The sequence below is a fragment of the Poecilia reticulata genome, linkage group LG22 (genome assembly GCF_000633615.1).
Source record: "Poecilia reticulata strain Guanapo linkage group LG22, Guppy_female_1.0+MT, whole genome shotgun sequence".
Taxonomy (NCBI): Eukaryota; Metazoa; Chordata; class Actinopteri; order Cyprinodontiformes; family Poeciliidae; genus Poecilia; species Poecilia reticulata.
Window position 1 is genome coordinate 4,935,896 of NC_024352.1, and position 25,069 is coordinate 4,960,964.

Genomic DNA, 25,069 nt, shown 5'->3' on the forward strand with positions numbered 1-25,069 from the left:
GAACATCAGGGCAGGTGGTACAGGGCAAGGAAAGGTCAGTACCAGGTCAGGAAGAAGTAAGAGTTTAGAGATTGGACCTAAAAAAGAAACCAATCCAACACGGCCCGACCCTGAACTAACCCCACATGTCATTTTAATTAAGATTTTACTGCGTACGTTTTTAGTCCACCCTTTAAGTAAAAGTAACTTCTCCTAATTTTAGCTTTTGCTTAGCGCTTTGCAGCTCCGTCTTGTTGCTTGTTGTGACTGCAGGGTGAGTTAGGTGTAAATCGTGAGTGATTGTGAATTCTGACATTAAAGTCAGAAATCTGTGGTGTTTTTATTTTCCAGTGGCCCTAATCCTCTTTCAAAATAATGTGAGAAAACCACAACTTCCTGTTTATTCAGTCAGCATTTAATACAACCGGGAATATTTAAAAACAAATATATATATAATGTGCCTTTTTAAAAATTCTGCATACTATTAAAACAAGAAGAAAACAATTTTTTTATGAAAATGGCAGCTTATCAGTTAATCATTAATGATTTATACACACGGTTTTAGGTGTCATGAAATATTCCATGTTCTAACATCAGACCAAAACAAACTCCTGCTCTGAGCTGAACTGCTTCCTCTCTCCCCGGACAGGCTGGAGGAGCAATAATGCTAATGAATTAGAGGAGAGAGGGTCAAAGGGGGGGAAAATACCAACATGATTGAGATTCCTGCCCAATTAACTGAAGATCACTCAAATGGTTTGAGAGCTTAAGAGGTCATTATCTTGAAGCCCACTTAAAAAAAAAAAAAAACCATTAGAGCTTTCCAGAGCTGGACCCCTGACCTCCTCCCTTTTAGGTTTCTGTGTGTTTTCAATAAAACACACAAAAACTGTAGAAGAGCGTTTGACTCCTTACAGATTTTGCCTGAGTTTGCTTTGTTGCCACACTTAAGTGTTTCACATTGTCATGAGAATCTCAGTGTCACTTGAGCAAATACAAAAAACACAACTTTCAAGTTATGATTTCATTCATGAGGGGAAACAACCTGTGAGAAAACTAACTTGCCTTAAAACTTGCAGCTACAGTCATCAAACGCTAACAGGATTTGGCAATGGGTGTTTTACACCGCCATTTTTGATTGTTGATATCCTCAAATGCTTCACTGCTTTTAACATCTGTCTACCCTACTTCATGCTGTAAGACCGGCTCCGTTTAAGTTCTTGATTCCACAGGTCTGGTAGTATTCAAAGAAACATGGTTAATGTGGTATTATGTACATAGTTCTTTAACTCAATCAAGTACCAATGTTGCGTTTGGTTGTTATAAAAATGCTGTAAATATCAAACATGATTTAAAGGAAATGTGATGCTTTGAAATTGGGCCTTTAAGAAGCTTCTACTCTGTCCAACACTCCGCCTTCAGCACGTCATCACAACAGCGCTCCTCCGTCGGGAGCGTTGGGCTGAGAAGTGGTTCCTATAATGAGCTCAGCAAACTCAGTTCCTCCAGGTGTTTGCTAATTGCTGCTGGCTAGTCTGAAGGAGCCGAGTGAGGAAGTCGCAGGGCAGGGCTGCTCTGTGAGACGGAACGGGAGATTCAAGGGTTTCTTAAACTAGCAAATAAATCAAAGCAGCATGCCAGGTGTGTTTTTGATGAAGAAATAACATTAATTTCAAAAAAGTTGATTTTATGTAATACTGCCTGCACCCCTTTAAATATAATTAACTCATGATTTAACAATAATTTTTTTGTGTTTGAACTAGGCTGGTCTGTAAAGCTTATTTTCACCTATTAATTAAAGTAATTGTTTCTTGTATTTATTTTTTTCTGATATTAAAATGCATTTGATCATCTGAAACAGAAAAATTCAAAAGCAGAACAAATCCTCAGGGGTGGCAAATACATTTTCACAGCTGCACACATGGCTAGTCCTGTTCCACAGATGTAATAGACCTTTATTGTTAACATCTAGACATTTAATTATTCTCAAAAAGCAACGCAACCATGCAGGTATTTGTCTACAGTCAGTCATCTGTACAAAACCATCAAACGTTCTCCGCTAAAAGCCGCGGCGCGTACTATAAGCCACGGAGCAACTTTATCCTTTTCCACTGTGCTTATCCAAAAGAAAAGCATCAAAGAATAAATCAATGTTTTCCACAAACTGAGCTCTGCACACAAAGTAAATCCAAGAAATATCGATTTTCACGTTGGCCCCGCAAAAGCGATGGGGAACTGAACAAAGTACATGTGTTTCCCCAACCAGCAGGAAGAAGCATCAGAATGTACAGTCTGGTTCTGGTCCGGTTCAGCTGGATTCTACAAAACAAAGTGTGGGAATCATTCATTCAGAGCAATAACTCAAAACCTCACTGAGAAAAATCTAAATATTTGATCTGTTATTGTGCTCAAAGTAAGGCTTTTTAAACTTTGATTCAACTTTGAGAAAATCCGGAAGGAAAACTAAATTTGTACATTCAAATGCTCATGAGGTTGAATTTCATTGTAATTTGAAGGTATAAGTGATTTATTTGGCTGTACAGAATCACAGGTTCAAGATTATAAACGCCCAAATATGTACGCATCCCTCTAATATTTAGAAAAATGTCGCTTAGGAAACTGTTTCACACAAACATTTTTCAGTCTTTAAGAAGCTTTGGCATCATTTTTAGCTTGACACATCTGACACATCTTGGTGGAATAGGCATAACTCAACCTTTTTCTAGTTTCCTGGTTTTAAACATTACCCTTAAATTTTCAAAAGGATTGTAGTTGAGACCATCTCTAGAAGCTTAATATCTGACTGGCTTTTTCCAGCCTGCACTTTAGTCTGGCTCTACCACAACAAATTATGTAAACTCTGAAACTGAAATCTTCCAGAATTTAACTAATTTAATCTTCCGATTAAATTTTGCCCAATCACTAATGTTTGCCCTCGAAGTACGTAATGCACCGGTTACACTATGAAGCTCACAGGAACCTGCCTGCGCTGCGAACAGAGAAATGTTAGTAGTAGCTGCTTTTCCATTGATTGTAAGTGAAAGTAGGAAAATAAATTATTTCAATGGAAACACTACAATTTAAAAAAAGTGAGGTTGTTTTTCAGCCATATCAAAACTTTTTTCACATCACGAGTCACGTGCTCAATAGCCGAATGTTACTACTGGCAGAAAAAAATAAAATAACAAAATGACAGGACGTGTTAGGAGGATGATGGTTTGTCTTCGTTTCTTTGAACAATGTGCAGCTGGCTCCACCAGAGCTCTCACAGAATCACACCAGTTGTAAAAAGTTGTGTTTAATTCAAACGTGTTGAATCCATAACTCTTCTGTGAAATCGACAACTAATTTCACAAAGCGTCGCATACGAAGCTGCTGCCCAGTAGCAGGTTTGTCACTCCAACACCTGAATAAGGCGCAAATGTCTCCTCTGATGGCTGATAGATTAACATTTAATTGTTTTCATCCATCACTGCCATGATTTCTATTCACATGTGATTTCAATTTATTTCTTATTTAAGTTCTTATTTAATGTTAACACCAAAATGGGCCGGCTAGCTTAAAGCATCAATATGAAACTTCTACACCAGCCTACTTGATGGCTCCTCTACAGAAAGCAACTTTATTCTCTCCCAATTAAACCACACCACTTCAAGTGAGGCTTTTCAACAAAGTAGCTTATTACTAATTCTAAACTGTCAATTGTAATTGTGGCACATAATAGTGATGAGCTACAGGAGATCATAGCTTTCTCCCCTGGTTTTTTTTTTTTTTTTTTTAATTCCTCTCCACATGTCTAGGAGGAGAGCGCCTGTAGAGCCATTGCCATATGACCTAATTATCTCTCATTAGTGGCCCCAGTAATTACAGGACCTTTTTACAGCTCCATCTACTCTCTCGCACATAGAAGGGGATTTCAATTAGGCTCGCCTCGCAGCTTTTCTCTGCTTCTCTCTCACAGCTAAACCCCACTGTCACCTGTGTAGTCAAGCATGGCCAGGCAGCGGGCGGCCCCTCAAGGAAGGCTCCCGCGCAAGGACGTGTGAATTTCTTCAGCTTGACTTTATGCATTCCCCATCACGCGCCCATCAACAAGACATGACAACAAAGACAGCCGGAAGAGTTGTCTTTCGGCGGCGAAGAGGGAAAAGAAGCTTTTACGCCATTATTTTCCGTGAGAGGCGCATCATGAAAAATACATCAGAGACAAAGTATGTATTACAATCCGACTTCCTGTCATAAGTAAACAGCGGTGTGATATGAGCTGTGGAAAGTCGCAGGTATCTGAGCAGCAGAAAATAACCCCATCAAGTGAGATTTCGTCAAGCATAAATAGGAGGGGAGAGGCAGATTGAATCAGTGGCCATTATGTTCTCAGGCTGAGAGCAAAGTTGGATTCCCAAAACGAAGACACTGAGAGTTGGTGGCAAGAACAGGAGAGGGGCTGTAAGAGGAAATGGCTCTCTGCCACTCAAGCTTATCACTTATCTCCCGCATCACCTCGAAGAGTCAAATCACCCTAATTAACAGCGAGCGAGAAAGGGGGGGAGGGGGGAATCGATCCTTCAAAAGAATAATTAACCCTTTCTGTTCTCAATTGCTTCCAAAAACAAAAAAAAGTTGATTGGAATTGACTGAGATTACCCTTCGTTTCGTTAATTGTGGCTCTCGGTCAAACCAAAGGCGCGCGGGCTGTTATCAAGAATCGGTAGCGTTGATGCCAGAGGAGAACGCGGCAATTAAGTCTTATTACTGCTGTGCGTTTTCCCAACTGCTTAACAGAGAGGCGTCAAACGAAAATGCGACACAGCAAAACGGATGAGTTTCATTATGTTTCGCACCACACAACCACAAGGCTATTTCTTTTTTTAACATTGATTACTGTTTGCTCCAAGCCGTACTCGAAAGAACAGGCGAAACGATTCCTGCTTTAAGAGTCTCAAGTAAGAAGCCTGAAATGTTGCTAGTGGCTCTGGTTTGTTAAATAATTAAGACTTGGGACTGAAAATGGGACGGAACATTCTGGAACGCTCGCCCAATCGTTTGGGCAACATCAGTATGACTTTCATGCTAAGTGGATGTAAGCTTTTAAGATTCCCAGGATCTCCTCTGTGTTATCCCCGCCCCCCCAAAAAAGGTAAGGTAATTTAAAAACACATAACACATTCTTCCATCTGCCACCTCTTACTTGGAATCCCTCTTAATTTGCTTCAGTCTTGAGAATAAAAGCAAATAAAAAGCTCAGATGAAGAACTGACGAGGTCGGTGGAATAACGTTGAGAAATGGACCCGTGGCAAGCGTCGGTCGCACAAGATTAACTAGCCGAAGAGAAGAGGGAAAAAAACGTCTTGCTCCCCATGTTCTCGGCGCAGCAAATAATTCCTCTTTAATCAACACGGCCACATTTGTATGAGTTATTCTACATTCATACACCTTGCTGGGGAACATAAAGGTGTCTGCGGGGATTCTTCCTGGTAGAAGTTATGGCTCCCATAACTCCTACATACACCGCCTGTATCCATTCATCGTGTTTGGAAGGAGCCGCGCTGAATCACGGAGGCCTGCACTCCATCCAGAGCTGGGGAGAAAAAGAAAGAGACTCTGGAGAAAAATTTACACAGTGATGTGTTCAGATGAGGTTGCAGCGAGATATTTCCAAAGTATTTACAGTTGGGGGGGGGGGAGGAATGGATGCTGTAACCCCGTTGCTCATGGGTAATTATTAAAACCGCCATTTCGAATGAAAAACGGGGGTTTCTGGCGTCCCACGGGAAAATAATTAAAACGCCTACATCATTTATGACAGAGACTTCAGAGGAGTGGTGTAAGTTTCGGACGCAGCTCTAATCACTTCATATGTATGCAGTCGGTGGGTGGCAGGCGACATGACAGCTGCATTTCGACATGTTGTAGGCTTTCGCAGCGAAACAAAACTGGGCAATAAAGGGGGAAATTGGACGGGCTTGCCAGCCATGCAGACTGATGCGAGTGACACCGGGGGCCGCTCCTGAGTGACTGCAGCTTAGTGAGAGATGACATGACGAGCTGTCTGCCATCCCTGGTGCCAGTGGCGACCCACTTCCATCCCTCTAATTGCAGTTCCCTCTTTAAAGCTGCATTTCTGCGCAGTCAGGAAGGTTCAACGCTCAGCTGCGGCTGAAAATTAATTAGACATAATGAAAACCTTTTTTTTTTTTTCTTGTCAAATATATGGGTTGTAACCACAATTATGACAAAAGTCTGCTTTACTGAAACACGTCACAGTCCCACCACTCTTAGCTACATAAAATACTCCACAAAACGCTGTTGCCATTAGTTGCACTTTCTCTTTATTAGCTTCCTTCGTCTTATCATTTTGAAACATGGCTCCCGTTGCAGAATAAACTTTAAGATCGATCTTAATTATTACTCCCGTAAACAAAACGCTGTTGCCTGACAACATTCTTCTGCGCATGCGGGTCGTAAACTCTTCACACAGAAACCTGATTGCGGTAACATCGTTCAGTAGGATGAACAGGCACATTTGAAAAATGGATCTTGCTGTGTGAACGCAGCCGTAGTGAGGCAGTCGGGACATCTTTCTGATAACGCACACATTCGAAGATGTAGGTCACACACTTAGAAAGACACACACACACACACAGAGTGTAGGGAAATCTGTCTCACTCTGCTGTTCTCAGCAAAAGCCTCGTATGTCAGTAATTATCTTAGCTGATAATACAATTGCATCAATAACTGTCTTAACGGGGACAGAGACACGTTACCTCACTGTGTGATTCAACCAATCGCCGTAATTGTGTTTGCGCGTCGCTGCCTTGTATAAAATCCGTTTTCAGCGCGTGATCATCGCGTCCATCTGCCCGGGAGCTCTCTGTGAAGAGTGGTTACCTTGTGTAAGCAAGAAAACGGACAAATTGAGATGTAGCTTTGTGACCCGAGCTCTTCGTCGCAATAAACGGACGTTCAAAGTTTTCTTTTAAAGCTTAACAGTGGGCCACCTCACAGATTTCTTTTTTTCTGTTCTTATTCAGTGCCAACAAATATCATCATCAGATTCAGTTTTCATGAACTGATCGATCGGAAAATGTTCCAGGGTTTATAAGCCTGGTGGGTCACCAGGCTTTACTTGTCCCCCCACCAGGCTAAGCTTCGTTTGTTTATTTTAAATGGGGTTGAATAGTTTATTTTTTCTTTATAGTGGCCCAGAAAGGTCAACAATAAAAAAAATAACACAACAGCAAAAGCTATGACATGCTAGCCAGTTTTTTCATTATGAACACTGAACACATTTTTTGGCATATTTGGAACCCCATATTGTCATGGCCCAAGTTCCATTTTGTTTTGTTTTCTTTCTTTTTTTGTTGTTTTGGTTTTCCTTTGTTTTCTTTGGTTTTCCTGCTGCTTCCTTCCCCGTCCACCAGGTGTCACCAGTTGACTGAGCCCCTGGAGAGATGCGTTGCCAACCTCGTAGTCACACCTGTGTCTAATCTGCAGCTGGCTGCTGTGGTGTATTTATGGAGCGGCTGGCCAACACTTCAGTGCCTGAGTGTTTGCCTACTATGATGTTCCCCGTTGTCTGCCAAGATTGCCTATCCATCCCCAAGCTCTGTGCACTCACCCCTCCCGGTCGTACCCCAGCGGATTCTCTTCGAGACGCCACAGGTTGTACCTGTAGGTTGCCTTAACCCTGGGCTTAAGATAAGTCCTGGACCTCCGTCTGCTGCCAGCGCCCCTGTTGTTCCACAGCCAAGACTTGCCTGTCCGCCCTCCAACGCTCACCGCCGCCTCAGCCTTCCGGAACCTGGATCTCGCACCTTCTGCAGCAGGTCTTGCGCTTCCACTCACCACCCAGAACGTAAGACCTCTCTCCCTCTCTCCCTGTACTGAAGATCCCTACATGCTTTGAACCCATCACTTACTCACTCTCCTCTCGTCGACAGTTTGATGTTCTGGTTCCCCTCCCTGATTCCCGACCACCAACCTTCCCTCATTCATCTGTTTAAAATAAACATATTTAACCGATTTCTGTTCTCCTGAGTGTGTTCTTGCATGTGGGTTATATAACTGGAGCCCATCATGACACATATTTCCTAACTACCGATTAACATACACCATAAAGACCCTTAGACTTCCTTTGCCAATCAAAGATGATAGTGAGGCAAACATCACTTTGACCAGAAAATGTTTAGTTCAAGATATTTTGTTTAATATTTGATTAAACATTAATTTTTTTGGGTGCATCCATCATCAATAAGATTGCTACCTACCGGTTTTTACTTTGACACATCACATCACTGATGCACATCAGTCTAAAAGCAAAATAATTTTGGTTTCTGGACTGCATCAACTTTTACAACTACAAATTGTAGCTTTTTGATTGGTTGACAGTCATGAATGTCTCAGGATTTCTTGAGGTTTGCTTTTCTCTTTGTTCGCTTTTATTGAAGTTGCTGTTGCAGTCGCCACGTCTTTGAATGCGTCGCACAAAATGGAAGCACAAAAACAACTCTCCTTTCAAATAGTACATTACATGCACTTACAAATGGCTGCATACAAAAAGAAAACAAGTGAAAACAGCACCTGACAGCTGCCTGATAAGTGTGGGAGTTGTGATGGGTTCCTAAGACGCACTAACTGCTCATAGAAACTTTACCAGCGAAAGAAAAACGGCGGCTGAATGTTTTCTGGGTGATAATCAAAGCAGAGTTGAAAGGTGTAGTATAGTAGCAAAAAACATTTCCAAACTGTGTAAGATGTGCCAACATGTGATGCTTTAGTCGAACAATAGAAAAGTAGATGGGTAAGTAATCCTGGTTACATTTAGAAAAAACTGCTGCATTTGCCTGAAAAATCAGAAGTTTGCACAAAGATGTAGTAGTGACTGTCTTGTTTTGAAGTTATAAATGTTTTAGTACGTATACAAGAAAAAAAGGAGAAAGCCTGTCATTTCATGTTATTTTCAGGTACTACAACGTAGTACGTTTTTTGTTCGAAACAAAACTTTATTAAACAATAGAAATAGACACCGTTAGTGTTCGTTAGTGTAAGTTACTGTTGAAATCTTTCATGTATGGTTGCATTGCCGGTATGTATTAAGTTTGTAACTTAATACATACCGTGATGCGAGAGATAAGTGATAAGCTTGAGTGGCGGAGAGCCTTTTCCTCTTACAGCCCCTCTCCTGTTCTTGCCACCAAAGAATGTCTTAACTGCAGGTGTCATGGCTACATCCCTGTAGTCGTTTATTCCTGTTATAATGTGTTTCTTGGAGACAGGGATGTTATGACGGTATTGAATTTTTTTCTGCTGAAACATACATTAAATTTCTTCATTGTTTTTCGTCTTTTGCCAGTGGTAGCTTGCCTGTTCATTGAAGACTCTAATTAGAAAACCCTACTTTCAAAATACACAAAGCACTCCACAATAGATTCTTCTAGCCTTCAAACCGGGGTTGAGAAAAGGGATCGCAACATGAATACATAATGTCTTCTACGCCGTTTTATCAAACAGCTGCACTGAACTTCCCTAACATTGTTAGATGCCGCTAGAAGAATCTTAAGTGGAATGTAATATAAAACAGTATGGTATTCACTTTGATGAGATAATCCAGAGATATCATCTTAAACCAGATCAGTGTGAGGAAACGATGTGGGCCGCTGGCCAAGCTGGTGAGTGTGAGGAAAATATAGTGACACACATCCTCTGTGTAATTCTGTTGTAAAGGAGTCAGCCCAGTCTCCCGATGTAAATTTATTGAGGCGGCTGTAAGGTTTTACAGCCGGTGCTCTGCACTGGTTCTGAGAATATTTGCTCAGAGCTGTTGAAGTTATGATCCCACATTATGTTTCTCATCACAGAGGAGCCATAACCTCTCCTCGATTATCTTAATTACCATTAAAACGGCTACCACAGGCCGAGCCACAGATTACCAGATGGACTGCAGCTTGATAAAAATAAATAAATAAAAGGCTTGTTTCGCGAGCCACAGCAAAAGGAGTCGAGATGAACTTTTCAAATGCTGCCATGTTAACAATCAAAGTTTAATGTGGTTTATTGGGATTATTTGTGACAGAGTACCATAGAATATATCAAAGGAAAATTACACAGGGTTCTGAAGATTGATTACAAATATTTTTAAAAAATGAAAATTTTAGCTAGATTTATATTCAGCCCCACTGAGTCAATAAAACCAAATGTTTTGGACGTCTCTACTAGCTTTGTACATACGAAGATAAATTTTTTGTAAAATAGTTCACGCTATTTTCATAGGGTTGGGCAACAAAACAATAACAACCTATATAGTGACAGATGTGATGAATATCAGTAGATAATACACTGTAGAAATTTTATCATTTCACTGAGTTCTGATTCAGAAACGTACTGTATCCTGGGCTCCACTTCTTGCTGCTAGCATCAGCTAACTGGCTCACTCTGGTAAACTAACAACTTGAGTAACATGTAGTTTCCTGTTGATCCCCCAACCTACACAGACGTACTTCAGTCCTCGGAAGTCCGCGCCTAATCGAGACGAACTCAAAGTGGATGTCTGCTGGTAACATACGGACAACAGAATGTTCTTGGTGACACAAGAAACTGCTTGTGCTCATATCTTATGTGAGATCGAGATGACAATGTTCAGATTCAACACAACAAGTCGCAAGAACCGATTTCAAGCACTAGCTGTGTTTGCATTGCAAATATGCCCAAAATGACGTGCCGTTTTTTTTTTGGCAATTCCACAATGGGCACGTTGAGCAGGAAACAAGGTTTGGCTGCTCCTCCAGCTAGCTGCCTCGTCCTCAGAGTGGTCCCGATACAGAGACCGGTCGATGATACAGATGATACATAGGTTGCTCACAGAAAGGAAAATTTTAAGTCTGCTTGTAAAGCAGGTGTTTGTTTTTTAATAGAATTCCTTTAACTCAAGAATTAAAGCCAGTTCTAGGAGTTTAAGATAAATGGTGTTTTTTTTCTCATTTCTGCCTTTGCAATGATTCTGCTTAAACATCTCTTTCTGTAAATATTTCTGTCTTTGTTCTGTAGCCTATACTTGGYATCACAAAACATTAGGCAATATCAAGATCGAATAATGGTAATATTAGCCTAAATGCAGCCAGTRGCATGTGGGCTATAACTAGCATGTTGTCTTACATTGACTTCCTCCATTCAGTGTGCTAAACATGGTTAATAAATAAACAAAATAGCTAAAAAGCTTATTTTAGGAAAAAGCMTACTTTTAATGTGGGCAATAGTTACATTAGAAATGTTTTTGCTCTGCTTTTTGATTTTTACTTTTGAAAAAGTAAATATCTGAAGTTCACTTCGTGGCACTTGGTTACTAGTAAACACACTCATCTCTTAGCAACAGATTAGCAACAAAAAATTGTTATTGTTCAAAAAACATAGGATTTCTTCTGCTCTCTCTCAGACGTTTACTTTATGGAACTTTGTGGAACTTGGTTACCAGAAAMCGCGATCATCTCTAAGCAACAGATTAACAGCGTAGCAACAAAAAATTCTTATTGATAAAAAAAATATAATGTTTCTCCCGATCTTTTGAAATACCACTTATTTTACACTAACAAGAATTGTGCAGTTGGTCAATTTTGCAGAAAAGTAATTTTTTTGTCATTAATGGCAAATAGGCTATATTAAACACACATTCAACACAAAAGTAAAAATCTCGATTTATACTTCGYGGCAGTTCGTTACCAGAAAAACCCCGCTTATCTCTTAAAACCAAATTAATAAGTAGTTTATAAAACAAAAGCTCTTTCGAAATAACGCTTACCTGATTAGATACAAGACATTTACCGTTGGCAAATTTCGCAAAAGTAAATATCTGAAGTTCACTTCGTTGCTCTTGGTTACCAGTAAACACAACCATCTCTTAGCAACAGATTAGCAGCAAAAATTGTTATTGTTCAAAAAACATAGGATTTCTTCTGCTCTCTCTCAGACGTTTACTTTATGGAACTTTGTGGAACTTGGTTACCAGATAACGCGATCATCTCTAAGCAACAGATTAACAGCGTAGCAACAAAAATTCTTATTGATAAAAAAATATAATGTTTCTCAAACAACAATAATATTGTTTATCAAAAATCAAAATTTGTTATTGTGACAGGTCTACACATATATGATTTATAGTGTAGTTAGTTTATTGCCATGGATGACATAGTTACTTTGAAAGAGTAATTTGATCACTCAATGAAAAATTCATCCATCAGCTAGAAAATGTGCATCTCTTTTCCCTCCATCGTTTACGTTTGTGTCGCTGGTGTTACATATGAAACCTATCTCCCCAAGGAAAAAGAAGAAAGCAACAATATGTGTTTACTAAAAATAATCACAAATACTTAACTTGGATACGTAATTTTAATCTGATTATTGTATTGTAAATAGTAACAGGTTTACGCGTTACAAGGGGTCAGATTAGAGTGACACGTTGATGACACCATTGTTTGACATTTTTGCTCAAGCTATTTACAGATCTTTCAAGTTTCCGATATGTTCCCCCCCATGATAAACTTGTTCCTTCGCCCTTGGTTAAAGGTCAAGGGCAAATGAAGGCATGAGGGTTAGGTTCAGGCATAAAGAAAACAGAAAAAATAATTATTGATATTGTCTGACAGAAAATGCTTGTATCGTGATATGTTTTTCAGCCCTGGCTTCCAGGGTATTCTGATTTATTTTTGTGATTTTTTTTTTTATTTTAATTTCAGGGACAACAATCTAAAAGCATTTTCAATTCTGATTGAAATAATATGGGAGCAAAAATATCTCACTACTAATCCCCTCAGAGTCAACGTGAGACGCATGTGGCCTTTACAAGGCCGCACTGCTTCTTCACTTAGCTTATGTAAAGATCAACAGATCAATTTTTAGGGAGCGCAACACAAAGATTAAGGAAGAAAAATCTCAAAATGAAGCCCCTCGAGTTTGTTTCTCAGCATGAAGTTGTTTTTAGTTGCACGTCTCCCTACAGACAACGTCGCTCGTCTTTGGTAATGAGCAAAACCGACAAACCTTCGGAGGGGTCCGACCACAGAGGGAGCTTAATTAAAGAATAATTTGCTTCTGTTGCAATTAATACAGATATCTGGAGTGATGTGATAATCTAATGCCGACAAAACGCAGCCTGCCTTTTGCGTCGTCTGTAGGAGAACGAGAGCGATCGTGGCCGCTTGGGAGGTAACATCAAATAAATACCTTGAAATTGGAAATTTAATGTGATTTCTCAATCCCGCTCTTCGGCTGCACAATGGACTGGTAAATGGTGAAATGTAATTCTCCTCAGGCTTCTGTTTTTGTTTATGTGTGCGAGGAAACTCCGGCAATTACAGGAGTTATTGCAGAAAAACTAATAATTTATCACGTCTGAACTCTTACTCTCTGGATATGTCAGTGTACCTTAGTGAGTGCGGGTGGTCTCCCTTCTACCAAGCAGCAAAGAAAAACAAATTCATAGATCACAAAGTGCTGCAGCACCTATTGGAGCGTAAGCACTAAGAGAAAAACCTAGCATAGCAGTGAAACACTGGAGGTTAAAGGTGAGGAAGTCTGCATTAGAGGTGTGTTTTCTTTTGTCCTAGTCTACATCTGATCATCTTTCATTCAAAATATAAAAAATGTACATTGGAAAGACATTAACCAAAATTCTTTCAATTAATTGAAATATTTTTTATTTGTCCCAATGGCAACGTCATCCAAGTACTTTTAAATGGATCCACATTTAGTTGTAACAAAATATTTACTTTAGATGTAAAAACAATTCAGGTGTTTAGTTTTTATAAATTTTAATAAAATATTGTCGCAGGAAAGTCCCCATGTTGTTCACGCTGCAATGCATTCTGGGTAAATGACGTGTAACGTCCAACTGCTTGACTCTCTCCAGCCAAAACAGCGATGAGTATTGTTATTAGTTCTTTTGAAAATGAACCTCGGAATGTATAGAAATAACAAGAGGTGATGAAGGTGATGAAGGTGAGGAGGACAGTTGGCCGTAGAAGCCGGTTGTTTATGAAGCTCCATAAATTAAATGACACTTACCTCTGGTCGGACTGCGTGATCCGGTAAGTACTTCTACAGCTCTGTGTCCGGGGTTATGGATCAACTGGTGGCTACATTAACTGGTTGAAATCTATGCGCACCGCAGATGTTTCTAAATTGTAGGTGACTGCGTCAAACTCGTGAAACTCGTCATAGGAAGATCGAAATAGATCTTGAGATGCCATAAACATCTCAGAGCAAAGAATAATCCACGAAAGCCGACATGAATGTTAAAGAGCCATGGGATTTAAAATAAAATGTTTAAAAAGATCGACTGGCTATGTTATTCTTCACATCTCCCTCATATTGTATGATATTTCAATTATATATCCACAGAAACAATTGCAAAATCTTTTTTAACACTGTTTCAGTAACATGTTATAGGTGATTTCCTAGTATATTTACGGAAGACATGGCTACCGCAGAGCTACGTAGCAGTGTGAATTCATCCTTATTGTTGATATATTTTCTCGTAATTTAACTAAACGTCTTTCTTCTTTTCATCAAGTGACTCTAATACTCAACCATAAGAGGCAACGCTGCAAGAACAATTGTCTCAGATACTTTTACATTATAAACAGGTCAGAATCCTCATTCAGACTGAGATTCTGAAAGTGTCACCAGTTAATCCAGGTCTGCTTCTGAAAGCACTGGCTTTCCATTTGACGAGAATCAATAACAGGTAGGATAACCAGAAATCTGTCTGCCGTCATACTGTAGGGGAAGAAACGGTGGTCTTGAAACTCAGCAGCCACTGGTTCGAGTTCAGTAAGCGCTGTCTTCTGTTTCACATTTTGGATCATTTCATTTTATTGGCTAAATAATATTCACTTACTGGCAACGTTTTGGAGGTAATATCGTTTAACATGTTTGCCAGGCAAACCTTACTTGTAAGAATATTGTCAAATTTCCAAGCTGCACAGCGTCTGCAGCCCATGTCTTAAGGTGCAAACGGAATAATTTGGCTTCCATTAAATGAGCAAGGAATGAGTTTGCACCAGAACCGTTTACATGTATTGATAAATTTGCAAAACAGGTCAATAGAGGACTAAGATGTAAAATAATCGTCATTACTCTAACAATGCTGGGTGACAGTACCCATTCTGACTGTGTAGTACAGTTTCCTCCTGAAGTGTCATATATATGGTGACCTTTCAATATAATATTGAATATTAATTCACATGTTTTGAAGAGATCTGAGAGACATTTTCAAATCCGTTTATTTACGTTCGTCATGTTTTGAACAGGCAACTACACAGCCACCTAACGTTTACAGGCATCTGCATACGGACCCCGACTGTCAAAGGCTAATCCAGGTTTGAGCTACTAAAATTCTACCGCTAACTCTGTAGAAAACCGTGCATTTCTACGCATAGACAGTATGGTAAAGACCCCGTCATAGACGGTGCATTTACGATTGATAGAGGAGGCAACAACCAAAGTTAAATTGTATTTACGCATCTTGATAGTGAATCCGTGCAGCTGTCAGGCCTACCTATGCAGGGGTCATACATTCCTGCTATAGGGTTTTAATAGGGACCACACAGACAACTTCTGTGATGCAGTTATGCCATTAACCATATAGGTGCAGATTGATGAAGCGGACACAGATATAACGTAAATTAAGTCAGTTTATTGATATAGCTTCAATTCAGATCCCAAGAGATTGCATAGAGTCATTGATTTGCTGTCATTGTTTACCAGACCCCTTTGTATACATCTGGACAAGAGTCTGGAGATACAGTGACGTGTCTATAAGAAGGATGGAGGGAGCAACAGCATCAGAATCGGGGACCATAAAAGGCTCAACAACCATTTAAAGAAGGCTGGTTATGTTCAGTGGAGGATGACCGTTGAACCTCTGGAGATGACTAATGCAAAATAAAAAATTCATTATAGGATCAAGACAATTATGGACAATCCTTACCATTCTCCTAAGGAAACTGTCTGTCAAACAGTATCTTCAGTCAGAGGCTTCTTCGGATTCGTTGTAAGAGAACGCACAGGAGATATTTCCTGCCAACAGCCAACACCATCTACAATAACTGACAAATCTAAATTTAAGAATTGCAACATTCCCATTGGGACTGATAAGTTCTTCTTTAATTTGATTTGAATATTGAGAATGTCATGACACCTTCTTCCTTTTAACAGGCAGAACCCTTCAGCTGAACCAGGCTGAGTGCAAGCATCCATCTGCCATGGCTAACTGGGGGTTGGAGACATAACATGCAGAAAATAAAAAAAACTACACAACAAAACTGATGTAAGGGTACTTTGAAAAACAGTGTGGCTGGTAATTATTGGTCTTTACAGGCTTGGCAGAAGAAATCCCCCTCAGTGCAAGGAAAACCCACACAGGCACAGTGGAACCAAAGACGACAACTGCACTCGATCTGCAAATTCAGATTAAGAAAATGCCGTTAGGAAGCTCACTATGACTATTAAAGCGGAAATGTGAGTGAGAATGTAGCTATGCTTTGTCAGCATTCTGCGGCATCTGAATTAACAGTCCTGTTCATAATGCTATGACTTACCCACTCAGCTATCTCAGCCCCGCAGTTTATCTCCCCACATGTCTGACACAATTGTAAAAGGTCATCTGCAAACAAATGCATGTTGTATGTAGACATCTATCCATTCGAAATAATCAGTTGCAGTAATTTACCTATGTGCTCCAACAATGTCCTTGCCACGTTCATCCTTAAAGTAGCAATGCCCTCAGCATCAACAGGGACAGTGACATCTTGGCCTTTCAGTATACATTCGGCAATCTAGGAATTTGCGGGTTAGTTGTGAACCTTTCTGGGCTACAGTGTAGCATAATGTCTGCACTTACCATGCACACAAGAACGTTCCATCCTGCTGCTTTGGATGAGGGACTGTGGAACATCCCACCTCCCAATGGCCAGGCAATGCTGGTGTACAAATGCTTTACAGTTTGACATTTACGCATTTAGTAAAGAGCGTCTTACTTATTTGTATGTTTAAGATTTCATATACTGGAAGTAAATAAGCTGCTTCTCAGTTCTCTTAGTCCCTTGTTGGGAATTATCACATCGGGACAAGTACATTAACGAGCACATTTATAATCTGATTTGGATATTTTATTCTTGCAGCAGAACATACACATTGAAAATAAAGCACAAACACCTCCGCAACAGACAGGCATGACGGTGTGACGTCACATCAAGGTAGGATCTGACACAAACAACAGGAGCCCACAGATGCTCTTAACAAGAAGCATGCAAAGAATTGTTTATTTTGTTCTTTTTTTAAATTTATTTCAGTGTCTTACTAACCGAAGAGATTGTCCACTTTCACTTGACATTACTGCTATTGATGCATGCCAGCAGTTTGTTTCTGCTGTTTAGATGTGAGGGAGACGCGTCACAAATCAATCTGGTCTTATGAACAACGCTGTTCTTTGTCCAAGATTTGTTTATGCTGAATGCTTTTCTGGGGATATCTGTTGTTTGTCACTTCATTGGACCCTGTGAAGACAGAATATAAGATAAGATGTGGTGTTTCATTTACTTTTTTCAAACTGTTAAGTTAGATTAACAGTATTTTTGATCAGGCAACGACACGGGCACCTAAGTTTTAGAAATGTCTGCGCTGCGCGTAAGTTTCAACCAGTTGATTTAGCCACCAGTTGATCCATAACACCAGCAGCAGTTGGTCCAGTCGGATGTAAGGCTGTATAGCTCTGTTAGCATTTCATCCAGTTCTGCCTGTTTCAGCGGCTGAACAGCCTTTATTTTTAGCTCATTAAGGTAACGATCGCCTTCGTTAGTTTTGTTGGTACAAATGGAGAGAAATGCCAAGGTCACAGATTAGGTCCTTCCAAGTTGTTTTCCACTCTTACACTGCGCTCTTCTTTCTGTCGTGTGGGAAATTATCCAAATTCATTGAATTTTTTTCTTTTCTTTGTTCTTTTTCTTTTTTTTTTATTACAGCCAACAGTGACACAATGTGGCAGTATCTAAAATTACACCAGTCAAACGCAGTATGATAAACAATTGCTTGGGTAAAGTTGTTTACTGTGTAGACTCCAGTACAGAATGGACCAAATGAYGTCATCAACCCACCAGAACAAATGGCGACCTCCATGAATGAAAAATATAACAAAAGATGTTAAAAAAAAATTATGTAATTATTAGTTTTGGCGCATCACAAACAGCAATTTTTCAGTCAACAGGAAAATTGACTGAAAAATTTTCAGTCAACATTAGGCCAACATGTTCAACTAGTCCTGGATCCTTTTAAAGAGACAATGTGGACGGTCAGTGAGTCCAGCAACAAATCTCAAGAATCTGACTTAAGACACTTGCTGCAGTTAGCATGACATGCTAGTTTCTGGACAGCAGAGATTATATTTCTCAGTAACGTGACACCATCAGCTGATGACAAGCACCGCTAAGCCACCTCATTTACTTTTGACACTTCTATTTAATTCTCTGTCAGACTTTAAAGGCTTTTGTGTTTTAAACAGCTTAAAACACTTTGTATATAACATGAAAAGTATACTGGATTTTTTAAAAAAGTTATTCCTTTTGAGGCATTAGGACGACCACCGATTAGGATAATCTGGTGACACTCTGATCCTTGAAACCTTTTCAAAGAGGAAATCTGTTCTCCAGGTTCTCATCTTTGTGGCAAAAACAACAAAAAAAGGTGTTTGTTTGGCTCAGGAGAACTGGCTTGCCCAAGGCACCATTAATGCAGAAACCACTGCTGGCACCTGATATGAATAGCATTTAGCTGTCTCTCTGAGTATTCCTAAACTTCCTCTCTAGCAGACGTTCAGCCGCAGCTTTAGAGGAGAGGAACATTTGAAATTCTAGAAAATGTACATATGAAAGGGAATAGAAATGATTCTTAATGTACTTGAATAGGAGCAGCGGCGTTTAGGTCTTTCACGCTGCATGCCCTGACAGAGGCTAAAGTGAATAAGTCGTCATCTCGCATTAAAATTCATATTGTATCACCGACTGGGGCTGAGCCCATTTTCTCCGCTGTGCTCTCGCCATGAGCCACACAATAGTCAGGGAGACATCTAATGAGGCAGGAGAAAAAATATTAAGAGGGGAAATCTTCAGGAGTTGGCTTTCTCAATGGTCGGTCTTCAAATTCAATAAGAAAACCTTTTGACGGAGCTTTAGGCAGGTGGGAAGGAGAGGACAAAAGGAAGAAGGGCCCGGCAGAGTGACTAAGATGGGCTGTGACAATGTCAGCTTTGGTCAGGTCAGCTTGCGTGGATGATGACTGAATATGAGGGCAGCTTATAATAGAGAAAAAAAGAGACGGGGTTTGCCAGGTTATTTAGGAAAAGAGTTTATAGCCATTGAACGCCAAAGAAGCATTCACCCTGGCTGTGGACTCGTGGACCGTATCTCTACTCTCAAGGAGTTTGCTTGTCTGGTCCAAGTTTGTTTACAACTGTGTCCTCTGTGACTTTTTCATGAGGGGTGGTGTGAGATGCCAGGAGATGCTTTAAAGGGTGTTGCCAGGGCAATGGAGGTGGGAGTTTGTCCTGTAACCAGTGGGAGTGGGATGCCAGTTTGTATACCCAGGTCACCTGCCTCAAGACTCCTTACTTCATCCAAAGTGTCAAAATTGGCTCTCACTTGTTCGCAGGGAGGTTTCTTCGGCCTGGGCCAAACTACAAACTATTTCACACAGAGCTCTGTGATGCAGAAAACATAACAGCTGTTTCCTGCTGTTTCCTATATATATATATATATAATTACAGAAATATGTTTCTAGTGGTTTTTGTATCAACGATGAGAAACATCAGATATGGTGAGAAATTAGGTACACTTGTACGATTCTTCACAAAATTCCTACAAAAATGTCCAAATTCCCAAAAATCCCTTGATGGAGATTGTCCACAGAGGAGGCTGTCTGAAGATGAACAAACCTCTGTGACCGTTTCATTTACCCACAGGTTTGGGTGAGCGCCTGTATAAAAAGTGTGCGTTTTGTATTCTTCTGCAATAAATAAGGCGTTATTTTATATTCCCTTGCTTTCAACAAAGTGTGCGGTGAAGACAATGCAAATATATTCAAAAATACCAACTGTTTATGCCAACGGGATAATCCCCCTCATTTGCTTTTGCTGCTCTTCTGTAAATCTCTGTATGTCAGAAGACGTTGGAGCCGATGGATTGAAGAGATGGTTGGAATTTCCTCCTCCTCTCTCAGCTCTGGTCCAGCACTGCCTCCTTTTCAACTCCTCTGGGATTTGTCCTACGTCAGGTATTATTTGAGATTCAAGATGATGCTSTGGGTTGTAAAAACAATACATACACTAGTTGCCATGTGTATGTGTCATAACAATTGACCAAAAGTAAAAAGGTAGGAGCAAAGACTACAGAAAGAACAAATCAGAACTAACATAAGAGCTACTCTAWCATRAAGCCACATGAGACGACAAGCCAGCTATCCGTGTTCAGGATTGTACTAGATCCTGGATTCAAGTGTCTGAAATGAGATTCCTATGGAAAGTAATAAGGCTCGTTTTTAGAGACAAAGCGAGTCAAGGAGGTTTGGACATCTGATCAGGATTCCTCTCTTTGGAAGTTTTCAAGGTACATCCTGCTTTGGGTCCAAGTCTCAGTATTTGCTGGAGGAACTATATAAAACATCCCTTCTGGCAGAATTAGCTGGAAACCTGTTACCTCTGTGACCCAATCTCAGACAAGCAGAAGACCACTGATGAAGACATGGATTGTCACTAGCTATAGGAAAATAAGTATGAATGTTTGCACAGTCATTTGTTTTCTTCTCTCCAGGAGACTCTGGAGGATCTTCCCTGTGCCTCAGTCACCAACTAAGCAGGAAACAGATTTTACCTTTGATCTTGCAGCTCTGGGGCTTCACACGGTTTAACCTTTGCTGCCTTTGATAGTCTTGAGCCAGCTCACCATCTGGTTAGTTTATTTTTTCCTTTGTGTGTGTGTGTGTGTGTGTGTGTGTGTGTGTGTGTAAGGCTATTAAGAAAACGATTTGCAAAGTTTGCAATTGCTTCCGATTGCTTTTGTACTGCAGCTAATTGCAGTCCTCCTGTGCCACTAAAGCTCAAGAAGGGTTGGTTTCCATTTCATTATATGCAGAAAGCTTTTTTTTTACCCAAAAGAACTTGAACCTCAGGGAACCTTGGATATAATTTAGGGAATTATTCCTGCATATTTTATAATAGAAAAACTTACATAATCTTTTTTTTTAGCCCTTTATAACACTAATCATGTTTATAGAGTAAAACCGTCCATGGGATTTCATACTTATCAGCTTTTAATAACCTGTTCTGTTTGTTTGTTTATTTATTTATAAACAGATTTTTTATTTTTTTTTGGTAACCCTTATTAATAATCCTGCCAACAAGCTTGTATTTACAATCACAGCCGATGAAAGAGCAATGCACGGAACAAATCTACAGCCAGACCCGGACATTTTAATCTCCACTTGACATTAACTCATGCAATTTTATCAAACAGCTGCTTGAAGCCAAGGATCATCTTCCTGTTTCTGTGTATCACTAATTACACATAATTACACACACACACATGCAGAAGCAATTTTAAATGCTGGTTGTTTGGTGTCAGCCATCTTGTTTGAAATAGTTTCAAGGCAGAAGGATTTGGGATATTTGCAACAGGAAGGATTTCTGCTCTGGCGTCAGTCTGTGTTTTATTAGTGGGAACAGGGCGCTACGCCTGTCATGACTGGCTTGATGCTGCCCCCTAGTGGCAGCACTGAGTATTTAACTCATTTACAGTTTCTTACTATTGCTGAGACACTACAATTAAAACTGTCTCAATTAATGGGGAGCAGAGTGTCTAAAAATTATACTCAAGTAAAGATAAAAAGTAGTTTTCCAAGACAGGGCTCCAATAAAAACAAATAATGTGTATTTTAAAATGTCTTCAGACGAAATGTATGCAAATTCTGTCATTTTAAAAATGACTTTTTGAATTTCTTTACTACAGTATTTCTACTTCATTCAGGATAAATATTCCTCTTTTTCAAATATGTTTTTCCAATATGAAAACATAAAATGTATATTTACAGCAGGTGATGTGTAAATTAAAATGATGGCGTTTGTCTCATTGATCTCTAAATGGTCCAACAGGATCAGTAGACAGACAATGTCAGAAAATAGAGACATTTTAAGGTAAACATAAGGTAAATCATGATCAGTGTGATCCATTTTTGTTTCTTAACTTCAGTAATTAAAAAAAACAAAAACAAAAAACCGTGACATGAAGAGAAACAATGTTTCAGCTGATCTGTGTCATGTGGTTTGGTGAAATTATGTTTTCACCTTTAATGCTTCAAGTGTTTTAAGATAAACACAGGAGAGTTTAACTGAACCAGAGCATGTGACGGATGTTTTCAGAAGAAAACTGGCTTGTTGTAAGAAATTGCAGTTTTAACCAAAGTGTTCCATTATGCAAATAATCCAAGGTGCTGCTGTGCTAATTGTGTCGTTTTTAAAAGAAAAAACGGCCCTTAAGATTGTACTTAAGCAATAAAAAAATTAAAAACTGTAAATGGATTTCCAACTGTAAAATAACCTGATTTCAACGGCGAGTTGTTTCACAATCCTGGAGATAAATCATTTTGGATTTTTTTTACACATGAGAACAATTCAAACAGTTATATATATATATATATATATATATAGTTAAATTAAGATTAGAAACCAAATAAAGAAAATGGCTTGATGATGTCCTCTGGTTTTCTGGAGTACAACAAAACGTTAAAGACTCAAAACCAGCTTCACAGTAAATACAAGACAAAGATTTTATTTTAGATACAAGAAAACGAGACCATTTACACTTTTGAAATGATGTTGGCATAGAAAGAATGTCTCATTAKTAAAGTTGGATTTTTCAGACCTACAGTGTCAGTTCAACAAAAACTCAAGCAGCACATTTTCTGTTCTGTACTGATTATAGTACAGCATGCGCAATATTTTTACTTATTATCATCACACGACTCAAACACACCAACTGGTCAACTTTCTTCTTCTCCCTCAGCAGGAAGCAGGAAACCAGCTCCCCCTACTGGCCACATCATGACACATTGAGTTTGGTGAATCCAGTCTTCACTCAGCTGCACTTAAGATACCACCATTTTTATTTATTTTTTATTTTTTTAACTTTTCCGCTCTTGAATTTGACAAACAGGATAGAAAGCGAAGCCTCCCACACAGTGAAGTGGCCAGTGAAGGTGACGGAGGGAGATGATCCTCAACCTGTGTTTACACGTCTACCACTCTCTAACAGCAGCAGAGAGACAGCTGGCCCGCTTCTCAAACACACACACACACACACACACACACACACACGTTACCAAAAGTAAACTCTGGTGCTAAGTCTTGGTTATCGGTTATCGAGCTCCAGCTGGCAGGTGGAGGTGATGCAGCTGTTGGCCTCATTTGGCCATGGAAGACGCCGCCTCCTTCTCCAGACTCTGAGTGAAGCGATGGTTGAGGAAGAGGAGCTGGCCGTGAGGAAGCAGGCGGCTGAGCAGTACGTCGATCCGGCTGCTCTTCAGCAGGACCTGGAGGAGAACGGTTGCTACGGTGACAATTCTAGATTTGCTAACGGAGAGGAAGTTTGTTTTTTCTACAGGAGAAGAATTCATTTATGTTTCTGAAAGCGAGTAACATTTTTAGGATCTGATATCGTCAAACATCCCCACAGAATGATGCTGCCACCACCACCAGACATTACAGGAGGGATGGATTGGTCAAGCAGGATAAGATTTCCTTTATGGTCAGAGATTTATTTAAGTTTCATCTCAACGCTGAGTGACAGATCTCAGGAAAAAAAAAGGGTTTTCTGTCCAACGCTCAAGCTTCCCACCGTTCTTTCAACATTTGAATTATGTGGTTAACTGGAGTTTGAGTAAAATTCACTTATGTATTTAAAACAAAATTCTTAAAAAGTATCTTAATGACTTCACACTGAATCCCTTCTTTTTGATCAACCGTTGCAGACGTCTGAACATCAGCCCCACTGTTTCAACTCAGCGACTATATTTAGCCATTTTTCAGACATATAAAATATATATTGTTGCTATATTTAGCGATTTTACAGACAAAAAAAAAAGGTTTTCAGCTGGATTTGGTGGGTCAGGATTTTTAAAGATCGGTGATCAGCCAGAAAACTGCAATCGATGAATAGATCAGTTATTAGTTCATGAAAAGAGGTAACGTAACATCTAGTAGACTAAAAAAATGGTTGAACATGAGGAGAAATTAAAAGTTAAAGTGTTGGCTTGAAACACTGAAAGGAGGAAAAATTGGAGATCAACAGATTGTTTCATCTCCATTAAGTTTGTTACAACTACAAACTACATGGAATATGAATCTGGGCTGACAGTAAGACATAGAGAAGTACCGCGCCGTCCTGCTGGTGGTGGAGATGATCAGAAAACATTCTGTATAAAAAGTTTCAAGACTTTCTGTTCAGGACCACATTTGAATCTTGTCCAAATTTGACAAACTATTCTTTATTACGTGGTTAGTAATAACCCTGCCTCCTGCTCACCTCGCTGCCTTGCCCCAGCATGTGCAGGTTGTCCAGACAGTGCCTGGTCAGGTTTCTTAAGACGCCCTCGGCCAGCAGCAGGTTGTCGTGAGGCTCACAGACCAGCGTGAAGCCCAGGCTCTGGACCCCCAGCCACAGAACGCTCATTTCCTCAGAGAAAGGTTCGCCCGCTCTCAGACGCACCACCCCGCTGTCTGCGTCCTGCAGGACCAAAGCCTCGTCGCCCGGCACCGCGTCCACCAGCTGCCGACCACTAGCCTCCCGCGACAGGGAGACGGCACTTCGGACCCGCCTTCGTAGGAGAAACGGCATCACAGTTAGTTAGACATTTCAAATTGTGGCTCAAAATAGCAAAATAAATGTTTCTCTTTAAAAGTTTCTTTACAAACTTTAACATAAAATGCAAAAAATGCTTTTTTATGTGCGTTTACAGTAGCTGGAGATCATTGGACCCTAAACACTGCCCCCTACTGGC

The 25,069-nt window shown here is 39.9% G+C and overlaps 1 protein-coding gene and 1 long non-coding RNA gene across 2 annotated transcripts in view; both read right to left on the reverse strand.

Annotated features, from left to right (window-relative positions):
• Nucleotides 1–5,263: 5,263 nt before the first annotated feature.
• On the reverse strand, nucleotides 5,264–11,917 carry LOC103458172 (uncharacterized). The gene is made up of 3 exons (XR_532548.2): nucleotides 11,772–11,917; nucleotides 6,745–6,868; nucleotides 5,264–5,558 (listed from the first exon to the last, which is right to left on the reverse strand). It is a non-coding gene; the product is annotated as an uncharacterized LOC103458172 (long non-coding RNA).
• Nucleotides 11,918–22,815: 10,898 nt separating this feature from the next.
• Nucleotides 22,816–25,069, reverse strand: part of ap5s1 (adaptor related protein complex 5 subunit sigma 1) — a 4,591-nt gene continuing 2,337 nt past the window's right edge. Inside the window, exons 2-3 of the mRNA XM_008398806.2 lie at nucleotides 24,595–24,886; nucleotides 22,816–23,602 (exon numbers count right to left, since the gene is read on the reverse strand). Coding sequence (XP_008397028.1) covers nucleotides 23,474–23,602; nucleotides 24,595–24,886 — 421 coding nt within the window. The 3' untranslated portion in view covers nucleotides 22,816–23,473. The remainder of the gene's footprint in view (nucleotides 23,603–24,594; nucleotides 24,887–25,069) is intronic.